General features: G+C 50.6%; 1 protein-coding gene across 1 annotated transcript in view; it reads left to right on the plus strand.

Moving 5' to 3' along the window:
• IGSF5 (immunoglobulin superfamily member 5) overlaps window positions 1-7719 on the plus strand; it is a 29160-nt gene extending 21441 nt beyond the window's left edge. The window contains exon 8 of the mRNA XM_087817932.1: window positions 6840-7719. Coding sequence (XP_087674058.1) covers window positions 6840-6935 — 96 coding nt within the window. The 3' untranslated portion in view covers window positions 6936-7719. The remainder of the gene's footprint in view (window positions 1-6839) is intronic.
• The last annotated feature ends 5274 nt before the right edge of the window (window positions 7720-12993 follow it).

The following is a 12993-nucleotide window of genomic DNA, read 5'->3' on the forward strand; positions in this document are numbered from 1 at the left end:
TGGTCACCCTGGAGGGAATGGGGCCCGGGCATGTGGTGTCGCTTGTCCTTTGTAGTGATTTTGGGGGGGAAAGACTAGGAGTTTAACCGGGGCTTGTAGATCCTGAGGTGTCTGTTAGACACCCCCACAGAGGTGGCGAGTGTGCAGCGGGGGCAAGCCTGGAGTTCCTGGGAGAGGCACACATGTGCATGTTGCTGGTTGTCAGGCCGATTCTGAGGGCACGGTGCTGTCCCTCTAAAGGATGTCCACTTAAAGAAAACAGCCACTTAGGAACCGTGAGGACACAGTATTTAATTTTCTGACACAGAGTCAACGCCGGTTGCCACACATGAACGAATTAGGGTTTATATGCAGAAAATAGGATTCTTTTTATCCAAAATCATACTGGGCAGAATAGATGTCACCAGCACCAATTCCTGACCTGTAAAAATACAATTTTTTTAATTAATTAATTTATTTAAATATATTTTTATTGATTTCAGAGAGGAAAGGAGAGGGAGAGAGAGAGAGGGAGAAACGTCAATGATGAGAGAGTCATTGATCGAGCCTGCAACCTGGGCATGTGCCCTGACCGGGAATCGAACCCCGATCGCCTGGATCCTAGGCCAATGCTTAACCACTGAGCCACGCCCGGCCGGGCAGAAATACAATTTTAAATGCGATTATGTTTTTACGATCCCGCGATGGTGTCCCCAATAAGAATGGGCGCTCTTCCCTTCTGGCTGGTGGAAAGCCGGCCTCGCAGGCGCTCGGATGGCCCGGCCTGTTCCCTGGAGGGGTCGCCTTAGCCTCGGTCCTGCTGGGGGACCGCGCCTCCGCAGCCATCGCTGTCTCGGCGCAGACTGCACGGGGCTCCCAGGCAGCCCCGGCTGTAACCCTCCTCCCTGCCCTTGGGGTTCAGCTCAGGCCACACGTCTTGCCAGCGCTGGGTGCCCCGCGGCCCCAGGGGCACGGGAGCCCTGACGGGTGCTCAGCCGTGTAGCAGGAGGACCTGGCTGATGCGCCCGTGGCAGCCACGGTAGTCGGGCAGGAAGACATACGAGGGGTCCTCGGCACAGAAGGAGATGGCCTCGGTGACAAACTGTGAGCTTGAGCCATCTTCTCCAGCCGTGTCAGGAAAATGGAGAGGCACAGGGCCTCCCGTCAAGCTGCTCTGTCTTGGCGCATTTAATCCGGCGCCGGGAGGGATGGCTGCAGAGGCGCGACAGGTCCCCTTTCTAAGGCCGTTCTCTTGACTGAGAGGTGGCGGGGAAAGCGAGCCATCGCCAGCCAGGCTGTGCAGGATGTTGCCTGTCACCCCCCATGACTGAGCCTGAGTGGGGTCGTGGGGTGATGAAGGGGCTCTCTCCCACCCAGCACCAAGCACGGTCACCCAAGAACATGTTCAAGCCAACCATTACCCCTGTGGCTTTCCTGTAGTTACCTTTCTCTGCCACTCGGCTCTCCCCAAGACCAGCTGATGTGCTGGGGTCTGGGGGTGGGGGGGCAGGCGGGAGGAGGTTCCGAGGGGGGTCCTATCAGCCCATTCCGAGTTTCAGAACTCGGAGTGGACACTTCTTAAGCTTCAAGTGTTGTTTGGAAGATGCACAGGGAGAGAAATTTAAGAAGTTTCTGCTACTTAAGCATGTAACCAGCTAAATAATCTATGGTGGAAACAGAACAGTGGCCACGATGCTGGGTCCAGAGGGCTGGGAACACCCCCCAGTGTTTCCTGAAGTGTTTGTAAGGCTTCCAGGGGCGTCGTGCACCTCAGCCTAGGGCTCTGGGTCCTTAAGGAGCAAACAGGGTGCAAGGAACTGTTTCTGCCTGGGCTAGAAACTCCCAAAGGGTTTTGAAATAGCTGGATTTTTCTTCTTTGAGGGGGGACTTGGGACGAGTGGTTCTGAAGAGGTCCATCTTTGATCACTAAGCAAAGGGCACCTTTGCAGGGACGGGCCCAGGCACTGTGTGCAGGTGCCCCTTTGGAGAACTTGTACTTGAGATGCACCGTGGGCTATGCTTCTTGTGAGGCACTGAAAGTAAAGGTCAGGCCTGGGGGCCTGGTAGCTCCCTTCTGCGCCCTTGGCCCAAAGAGTACATGGTCCTGCACGTGGTCAGCTGGCCACAGGAGAGCCTCCAGGTGGCCAAGCCACAGCTTGTAGAAGCAGGTCAAGGTGACCTTAGGACAGAGGTTCCTTCCAGAGCTTCCCGAGGCCAGGCCTGCAGCCCTGGTCTAAGTGGCCTTGTCCTTGCTCTGCGCAGGCTGACGAGGACCTTCTTTAGAAGTCACAAGGCCACCGTGCCAGGACAACGCCATCTGCGCCTTCTTTTCTCTTAACCTCTCCCCATTCTGCAGTGAGCCTTGCTCCCTGAGGGGCCAGGAGAGGCAGCTGAGAGCTCTTCAAAGCCCCGTCCCCTTCTTTTCATCCTGGCCTCCTCTCCGCGTGCCTCCGTGTGACTCCAATTTGCCACTTTGCCGCCTGCACTGCTGCTGGCTGGGTGGGGGTGTTTCCATGCACCCAGAGGGGCGCCTGCCCGAGAGGCTGGTTGCTGGAGTTCTGGGTTGTTGACCACAGATTACACAATTCTGCGGAAACTGTGCGGTAGGATCGGGCCCTGAAAGGTCTGTAGGTTGAACCGAGAGATCTCGGGCTGTGGCTCAGTCTGCAGCAAAGGCGCGGCCCAGTCTTGTCCCGGGGAGTTGCTTGGGTGAGATGCATGTCCTGTCTGTGGTGACAGCAACTACAGCTCCGACTTTGTGGTGACAGGTCTCAGAGCAGGTGACCTTGGTTTTGTCATCAGCACAGTGACTGCCCGGTACCTGCATTTGTTCTGCCGTCACTCCAGCTCTCCTACCTGCTTGGCCCGCTGGTCTCACTCGCCCTTGGCCTTTCCAGAAGGTCTTAACTAGCGGTGGCCACGGACCACCCTCGGCCAGCCCGGTGCTGCTGGGCGCTCCCTGAATAGTTATTCACCAAAGTGGAGAGTGTCCCCAACGCCCGGCTATGCTGTCACGAGCAGGGTGATGCAAGGAGTGTGTGTGCACGGAGACAGGGTGCCTTTGCTGATAATCACAGTCCAGTCGTGACAAAAATATTAGCCTGGCGTAGAGGGATATGCGGTGTAAAAATAACATTAGGTTTCGGGTCACTGACGAAACGTACGTCATCCGTGTGGAGCTGCCGTTTTGTTCCTTAGGGGTCTTGGGTACTTTGGTTTTCTTCAAGGGTTTCCCGTTCAAACGTGATCCAAGGAAGGGGAAACCCGGCGGGCCAGGGGCTGCCAAAGGAGTGGTCTTGGTGGCCGGTGGGAGCTCCGATTCCTGGTCCCGCCTATGACCTCCCTCGGGAGAGGTGGGCGGCAGCCTGGGCGTCTGTGTTTTAGTCCTGACAGGCGCTGGCTTTAAGGGTTCTTGGCGGCCCTCTAGCGAGGTGAGGGTGGGGGCTGCTGGGACAGAGGGGGCCGTTGCCAAAGATCAACGCGTCTACTTTATAATGTCTCACCGCCCAGTAATTGCCATGCCGAGTCCGGCGCATTCACGACGCGTGTGCTGAGCACGCGGGGGAGGATTGCACCCCACCCTCCCCGGGGCGGGCGGTGCCTGGACTCTTGCTGGACTCGCGTGGACTCCTCCCCTGAGCCCCGGGCCCGTGGCCTGCGCCATCTCAGCGCTGGGCAGGTGTCTGAGGGGCAGGCAGCGTTTCTGGGTGACCCCCCCCCCCCCGTTGCCCTCAGCGCCGCACCTTCCCGTCCTCCCCCAGCATCCCCACGCCTGCGTCCCCCCCTCCAGGCTGCCGGGAGCCTCCACCATGCGGCCTCAGCACGCACCCCCAAGCATGGTTTTAGTTACATCCTGCCCTCAACAGTTTCTGGAACAGGAGGCTGGGGTTTTAGTGCAGCCGGGAGGCGAGGAAACCCATTTGCCCCGCACCAGCCTCCCGTAGGGTCTGCTCCTCCGACATCGTTTCGAGGAAGGTCCAGAACACTGGAGGCCCAGGCTGCCACGGGGGCGATCAAGATGGGATTGGGGGGAGCCTCTTGCTTCGGGATCCCTAGTTAGCTCTTGCTGTTCTCAGTGCTGACAGTCCTTAGAAAACTTCAGAAGGGTGAGGGCCTGTCTCTGGGACAGTGGTCACTGGGGACAGTGTCAGTAGTGCTGGAAGTTTGAAGGCAGACACCGTGGTCTGAAGTTATAGGGGTCAGTGGCTGGTGTGGGTCAGGCCCATCGAGTCCTGTACCGTGGGAAGAGGGACCTGCTGGCTGCGTGGAGGTCTGTCCCTTGCTCACCTCACCTCTCAGCTCCCTTCCCGGCGGGGTCTCCCGTGGACGTGCCATTGTTCATCAGAGGGAGCAGTCGTTGCTCCCGCCACCAAGCAGCAGAAATAGGGATCCCAAAGGACGCTTCCTGCACGGGGAGGTGTGCCTAATGCCCAGGACACGGTCACCGGGAGTCCCGCTGGTGCGGTGGTGGTCTCTGAGCAGGGGGTCCCATTGGTGTGGCACTGGTCTCGGTGCAGGGAGACTGTGTTGGGGCTTGTTTACGTGCAAACTCTTGGGCCTCTCCTGGACTTTCTGAGCCGGACTCTCTGGGAAATTGGGTCAAAGAATGGGCATTTTTACCACGAGCCCCGCAGGTGATCTGCCTGAAGGAAAATATTTTGTGGCCCAGCGTGAAAACATGACAGATGTGTATAGCATTGTTTCCAGGGAAAAGCCATCTTGTAGATCTGGGGTTTTCTTACAACTGTGCATTTGGAATGACTTGGATCTCACGAGCCCACAGCCCTGTGCTTGACACCCAGCTCAGGAAGAAATTGTGGTGCCCGTGGGGTGCTGTGACAAATGACAAAAGGAAAGGTCTTGACACAGTCCACGGAGCTGGGCACACTTTTCAAACCTCGGGTTTTTTTTATATGTCTTTATTGATTTCAGAGAGAAGAAGGAAGAGAGAGAGATGGAAACATCAGTGATGAGAGTCATTGATCAGCTCTCTCCTGCACACCCCCGACTGGGGATCGAGCCGGTAATCTGAGCATGTGCCCTGACCGGGAATCGAACTGTAATCTCCTGGATCCTAGGTCAATGCTCAGCCCCTGAGCCATGCCGGCCGGGCCAAACCTCGTATGTTTTAGATGGGTCCTAAGGCCCACTGTGTTCAGCATGTATGAAAAAAAATAGGATTTCAGGTTGTTGAGACCCCAGATCATGCATTAAATTGTAGGAAGGTTCAGAAGGAAAGAAAGACTGATTTTCAAAATGGACTCATACCAAAACATGACAGTTTTCTACCCTGATTATCTCTATTCTGACCGAATCTGCAATTGTAACACTGACATTATACTCCAGACAAGAGTTTCTGTGACGTACAGTAAACTCAGGTGAAACCTCCCACAAAGTGCATTAGGACAAAACTAATGAATACAATTAGAAAGTCTTACTAAAAAATTACAGTTGGTGAGAAAGTAAAGCACCTTTTATTTTTATCCGAAGCCACGGGGTTTGGAAACGTTTTTCATCTTGATGGATGTTTAAAACAAACAATCCTTTCCTCCCCCCTCTCTTCTTTCCAGGCCTCCATTCACTGTTGGTTTATTTTTGTGGTTATTTTAGGCAACTCTGGGTCTTTCTCGGCTGCATCTGTCAGTTTTGGGGGATAAGCATACGAATGACTCGAAGCTTGGATCAAATCTTCCCTGTTAGTCTCTCTGTATTGAGATCGACATAAATAAACTCTAGATACGTGTAGAAAACAGCAACGCGCTTGCGCAGCCTGACTGTGAAGACAGGGCAGACGACAGCCAGGCTCTCGGGCGCGTTCAGCGTGTGGCCAAGGGAGTCCCGCCCGCCCCCAGTGCCGTGTGATCGGGAGTCAATAAATTGAGGCCAGGAGCCGGGGTGATTCTGTCCTCGAGACTTGCTGCCATTCCACTGCCGCGTAAATCATTCATGGGGCCCAGTTACATTATTTACGATGCGAGGCGCGGCCACGGTGCCCTGGAACCGGCGCTGGCATGTCAGGACTGGCAGGAGGGCCTGCAGCGCCTGGTTCAACGGGGCGATGCTCTCAGGCAGGCCTCGGCCCTTCTGGGGGAGTGAGTGGGTTGCTTGGGGTTACACTTCAGAGCGAGAATGCCAGAGGCTCCCTGGTAGGAGCCTGGTGGGTGATCTACGTGAGGTCAGTACTTCAATTTTACCTCTGTCCTTTAGAGGGAATGTGTGTTATGAAGGTTAGAAATATTTTATATTTTCATACAAAAGCTAGCATTTCCATAGGAAAATTGAAAGTCAAAACAGTGCATCTTTGCCCTGGCCGGTGTGGCTCAGTGGTTGGAGCGTCGGCCTGAGCACGGAAGGGTCCCGGATTTGATTCCTGGTCAAGGGCACGTACCTGGGTTGCAGGTTTGATCTCTGGCTCTGGTTGGGGCGCGTGCGGGAGGCAGCCAATCGATGAGTCTTTCTCTCATTGATGTTTCTCTGTCTCTGTCTCTGTCTCTCTCCCCCCACTTCTTCCCTCCCTTCCACTCTCTCTAAAAATCAATGGATAAAATGTCTTTGGGTGAGACACACACACACACAAAAACAAAACCAAAAACCAAAAACCAGTGCATCTTTGCAGTAATTTGCCTTCATAGAAACAAATATTGATTCTTTGAGTTGGATTGCTCCTTAGGTCCTGAACTTGGGAAACTTCTAGAGTGTGTGTTGTCGAAAATACTTCAGGAAAGGAAGGCCATGTGTTAGCATTTGTGTTCCTCTCTGCACCCCCATTTTATCTTATCTGGCGAGTGAAGCTTCCCTCTTAAATGTGCCTTTACGGTGATCTCAACCTCCTTAACCAGCCCCTTCCCCTCTGTTGCCAGGAACCTGATCACCATCAGCGGGGCCCCACAAGTCGCCCACACGTCTCCTTTCACATAGCCGGACCTAGGATCACCAGGAATGTGACGTTAGTGTAGTCCAGACGCTGCGCTTAGCTGACGACCTTCACCATGAGGAGGTCAAGGTTGCTCTACGCTGTCCTGAGGCCCCACCCTGCCAGCGTCACCGGGAAAAAGCGATGTTGGAATCATCGAAACGGACATCTCACAGTGAGAGAAGGAATCGGTTTTCCCAACTTCCAAAGTAGAGTTTAACTTTTAATGCATTTCAAGATTTCAGGGAATTCCATAAAGTTACAAACTGTAAAAGCTGCAAGTTGATCATGATAGTGTTTCTCACCACTGCACACTCCTGCTTGCTGATCCAGTAAGTCTATGTCCTACCATGACTTTAAACACGGTCTTATTATTCTAAGTTATATGAAGTTTATATTTAAGTTTATGTTTATATTATAAACTTCATGTAATGTAGAATTATATTTATATGAAATGTAATATGTGGGCATTATTGAACAGGATCAGTGAAAACAGGTTAAAGTTAGGATCTGCCAGACGGCTAAAATTGCCCCGAAATTCAGAACTCACAGGTTAAAAATAAGATTAAATTCTAAAGCTGATGCCACCTAGTGAAATATCCCATTGCAGGGTATTTACGTGAAGACATTCATTTTTATCGGCCCCCTTATCAGCTCCTCTCACATCCTCAGATGACTCGGACGTGGGTTATGCTTTGTAAGAGGTGTAGCTCACTCACCACAAATGCCGTGATGAAACTGGAAATGGGTAAATGTGTTCTTTAATAGGCAAAGGGGAAAACACCAAAGAGCTTGTATTACCTCTCTGAACTCTTTACTACTTAGCTCAGGGGTGGGGAACGTCCGGCCCGCGGGCCATAGACAGCCAGAGAAATCATTTGGTCTGACTCTGCCAAGGCAACCACAAGCGGGACTTGAAATTCAATAAACCTAGGAGTTTTTTCTGTAGCTAATTTTTAAGTTGATAATTTCGTATGGCCTGCAAATGATGTTATAAATATTCAAATGGCCCTTGGCAGAAAAAAGATTCCCCACACCTGACTTAGGTGGTAGTTTACAGAATCACAGTGTTTAGGAATCAAGCACTTTCTTTTTTTTTAATTGAAAAAAATTATTTAACATTATCAAATAGTGATTCAGTACTATAATTTTCTCTTGTCTTGTTATTTTTTAAAAATATATATATTTTTGGTTTAGGATCCAGTCTGGGTTCATACATTGTATTTAATTACCATATCTCTTAAGTCTCTTTTATTTTATTTTTCAATTACAGTTGACATACAACATTGTATTAGTTTCAGGTGTACAACATAGTGGTCAGACAATGACATACCTACCTTATGAAATGATCACCCTGTGATCTGGCACCACACTTGGTTATTACAATATTATAATATGCTGTATTTTACATCCTTGTGACTATTTCTGTAACTGGCAATTTGTAGTTCTCAATCCCATCCCCAAGAATCAAGCATTTTTAAAGAAACAAAACAGGAGATGTCTATAAAAACAAAACCACATCCTCATGTTAGTCTTTGAATATTGTTTAATTTAAAGTTAATATAAATGTTGTTACCAAGACTAAAATTGCTGCTTTCTCCAAATATATTTTGTTTTCATGTAGATCTTCTCAGTGTCTTTATGTTTCACCGAGAGGTGGGACTGTTACTTGGCTGGGCTCTGCACTAGTTGGTACAGATTTCCATGATGGCTGGTACTTAACAACTGCTCTGAGCACCCCTTGTGCCCTGCCATGCTGTTGCCAAAGTAGAACTTGACTTTTAAAATGGGTTAAGATTTTAGTGAATTTCTTCACGTTACTAAGTCAAAGATGCAAATTCATCACGGTAATGTTTCTCATTACTCCACACTCCTGCTTGCTGGTCCATGAAATGGTAGACAAGTCTATAAACAACTATGATTGATAAAATACTTTTATGATGTTAAATCACACTGGGCCCCTACCATGCACCCCTCCAATGAATCAGCAGCTATCTCAAGGGGTGTTTGCTGGCACATGGGGCTGCGGCAGGTATCCTGCCCATTCTGATTGGTCGGTGCCCATATAATGTCTATTCTGATTGGCCAGTGCCCATACCCTATCTTTTCTGATCACATGCCGTTCACGCCTTACTGGCTGTCAAATAGTTCGAATATCACCATGGTTTGAAGGATCCTGAAAAAAAATGTCATCTTTTCTAAGATGATACCCCAAAAGTGAGGGGATTGGCTGTCTATTTTCTTTGGAGTAGAACTGAAATGCAAAATTTCAAAAACTCATTACTATTTCATGTTCCTATGAGCTCATTTTATGGGAAAAATCGCCAATGCACCTGCTTAAAAACGAGACTCTTGTTTATTATATAATGATTCTTTGCTCCCTGACCATGTGATTCTGTCTCCCACCACCGTCCCTGAATGGGTCCAAGTCAAAGAGAAAGACAGGAAGGCTCAGGAGACGCTTTGGGCAGAGCTGTTCAATGCGTGACCTTCACATTTTCAGTTGATAATTGACTTTCCTTCAACCACCACAGAACGCAGATCCCAGGACAAGGCAAACATCCCGTCACTTATGCCTTTTGTAACCTTTACAGAATCTGACATTCTGTAGGCATTCAGGAAATATTGGTATCAAACAGGTCAATATTGAGAAAGACAGTATATTGAATTATTACAAATATTTGCCATCTGCTGGCTCCAAGAGTTGTATTTCTGTGGTTATTTTAGGAGTCAGGTTGCATGTAGAATAAAATTGAACTTGAAGCTCTGAACTCGGGAGCACAACACCGAATGATTTTCATAGGGATTCCTCCAGGTTAGTATGTACTTACTGAATCACTCTCAAAGTATTGTCATGTTTATCAGGTGGGAAGTGGTCGCTGACGAGCAGGTTTTATAGCAGCTTATTCCAGGAGCAAGTGTCTCAAGGGGACTCGGGCCAGTTTTGATTTCACAAGAGGTAGATCAGTTATTTGAACACAGCTACCAAGGCCTGTAGTGTCCAATAGCATAGCTGCACGTGGCTTTTCATATTTAAACTATTTGAAGTTAAATAACATGTAAGTTGCATTTCCTCACTTGCACTAGCCACACGCCAAGTGTTCAATAGCCACACCGGCTATCGGCTAACGTATTGGACAGTGCAGATGACAGGTTTCAAGGCCACAGGTGGTTCTATGGATGTGCTGACCTAGGGCGGCTGCTTGAAAATGACCTTCATGTGTCCAGGGTGGGTGCTTTTACACAAACACGCATTCTGTGTTTTCTCTCGGTGGTGTTTGTGCATTTGCCAGTTTCTATTTAGGATCCTGCAAACCCCAAGGCAGCTTGCCACTGCAAAGGGTGTTTTGCTGATGTGGAAACTTCGCCTCTCAGGTCTGCAATGCAGAGAGCTGGCACGGGCTCAAGGGGATGGGGTGAGAGGAGTCAGTCCATCCAGCTGTCACGGCCAAGGGTGTTTCTCAGAAAGACAGATATGGCTCTCTGCTGATGAGGCTGTTATTTAAGCAAACATCCCTCAAAGCTCCGTGTTATAACATCCTAGCCAGGGAGACCACACCTAGGGGTGGTGGGCCTGGCTGCTCTGTCAGATTCTGAGCCTGCCCCATGCAGTTAGGGATCTACCATAGTTTCCCTAGAGGAGGGCTTGCGTGGCAATGTCAACACATGGAAGGTGACTGGATAAAATCGCTTCCTTTGCTCTGTGTGGCCCCGACCTTGGAAACCATTAGGGGTGTTAAAGTGGGGCTGCCAGTTTCTAGGAGTTTGATGCCCTAAAGGTGAATGGATGCTGCAGAGCACGCAGGAGACACTGTGTCAGTATGTGCAATCTGTCACTTAAGTGCTCATGACGTCCTTGGGGAAACACTCCTCCTGCATAAAGAGGGAGGGTAGTCCTCTCTGTGGAGCAGCTGAAGACAAGAAGGCTTCAGAGGCCAGAGAAATGGGTGGGAGGCAAGACAGTAAGGAAGGGCGCAGGGGACAAGTGTAACAGGCAGGAGAGGGCGCATGGGTGGCCCAGCAGGCGTAGGGCAGGCCTCGTGGGCCTGGCGGGCTGTTACCATCTGCCAGGCTGACCGGCAGGGAGAAGGGGCTAGATCTGTATGGAGATGGCCCCCCACAGCTGCTGGGCCTCAGTTGGTGGGACACAGCCAAGCCATGGAAAGTTGGCAGGGAGGAGTCGGAGTGGGCCTCCCGGTCCATCTCCTCACTCTCCTTCATGCCTCCCCTTCACCTAGAGCCAGAGCCAGAGCAGAGCCAGAGCCAGAGCCAGAGCCAGAGCAGAGCCAGAGCCAGAGCAGAGCCAGAGCCAGAGCAGAGCCAGAGCAGAGCCAGAGCAGAGCCAGAGCCCAGCTTGCCCATTGATGCCGTCGGTGTGGATGGAGGAGGGCGGGAAATGGATGCGGAGGGCAGGCAGAAGCGACCCTGCCAGGAGGACCTGGCAAAGTTTAGGAAACAGAAATCAAGGAATGAAGATGGGTCCGCAAAGTCGCGGGGACGGCTTGCCTAGTAGTGTTCCACTTTTTCCTTCCCTTGCGGCCGAATCCACTTACCAGCTGGAGAAAAGGAATTCGGCTGCATTGAATTTAAGTAGGTCGTGTCCTCAGTGACGCATTAGCAGAACAAAGGGATTGGACGGTGGACCCCTAGGATCCCTTCTGGCACTTATCTTTCTGGAGAGGCACATGCATGTGCACGTGCGCAAACACACACGCACGCACACGCGCACACCCTGGTCTGTCCTCATCTGACACGGCCCAGCTGTCAGGCGGGGCCTGCACCCGTGTCCCTGCAGCGCCGGGAGGGAGCTGCGTTCCTCTGCACATGGTAAATATGTAATTCTCACCCAGCACACACTGTGAATCACGCCAAGGGCTGTGGCCCCCGGGGTGGGGGTGGGGGTGGGGCTCACACTCCAAAATTCATGAAGCCTGAGCTCCAACCTCTCGGCCTGACCTGGACAAGAGCAGAGTTGGGGGCAGGCTGGGTCCTGAGGGACAAGCAACCCCACAGCTGTCCTCTCTCTTTCGTTGGGCGCATCCTGTTATTTCTAAGGATGCAATGGGCTTCTGAGCCCGCAGCTGGTGGGGGCTGGGGAGAATTATCACCCAACCACTGGCTCAGACCGAGACAGGCACGCCCAGCCTCATAATCATGCCAGGTTAACAAAGCAGAAGATTCCAACAAAGTCTGGGAGGAAATGGAGCACGGAATGTATTGATCACATTTCTTTTCAGAAACCTGAAGAATGTATGATATTTCATTGGGTAACAATTTGGGAACAATTGGTAATATTATGCTTCAATTTCATGGCTAATAAAGTCTGAGGCAGTTCAAATAATAGCAAATCATCATCTAAATCAAAAACTAATTTAAAAAATTACAGTTGGTTTAGTTTTCTTTTTTTCTCAAAAAGTGCAAATTGGACTGGATTGGGTGAAATGTAGGAAGGCTGGTATCGTGGTGGTAGCAGGGGGTGGGAGAATCTACCCGGGCCTCTGCGTCCTCACAGGTGTGTGTGTGTGCACATCTGTGTGTGTGTGTGCACGTGTATAAAGAACAAGGGGAGGGAGAGACATTTGTTTTGTGTCTGCCACAGGGGTCAGCAAACCGTAGCCCAAGAGGCAAGTCCAGCTTACTGCTTATTTTTATGTGGCCCACAAACTAAGAATGGTTTTTACATTTTTAAGTGGTTGGAAAAAAATCAAAAGAAGAATGTTTTATGATGTTAAAATGATAGGAAATTCAAATTTCAGTGTCCACAAAGTGAAGTTTTATTGGAACCCAGCCAAGAGTGATGTTTTGCCTGCGGCAACTTTCGTGCCGCAACGACAGAGTGGAGCGTCTGTGACAGGAGGCTGCGTGACCCACAAAGCCTAAACTATTTACTCTCTGGCCCTTCACAGGAAAAGTGTGCTGACTCTGGCCTCCGGCACACAGGCAATTTCACGGGTGGATTCACACAATCCTCCCTTAACCCCGGGAGCTCTCTTTCTCCATTGTACCAATGAGCAAAGTGACACCACGAGCCTGTGGTCACAGAGTGATGTGCATGTCTTCTGACCCCAGGTCTTTCTGACTCCAAAGCTGGCTCTCCCCCT

The sequence above is a fragment of the Miniopterus natalensis genome, chromosome 6, assembly GCF_054644295.1.
Source record: "Miniopterus natalensis isolate mMinNat1 chromosome 6, mMinNat1.hap1, whole genome shotgun sequence".
Taxonomy (NCBI): domain Eukaryota; kingdom Metazoa; phylum Chordata; class Mammalia; order Chiroptera; family Miniopteridae; genus Miniopterus; species Miniopterus natalensis.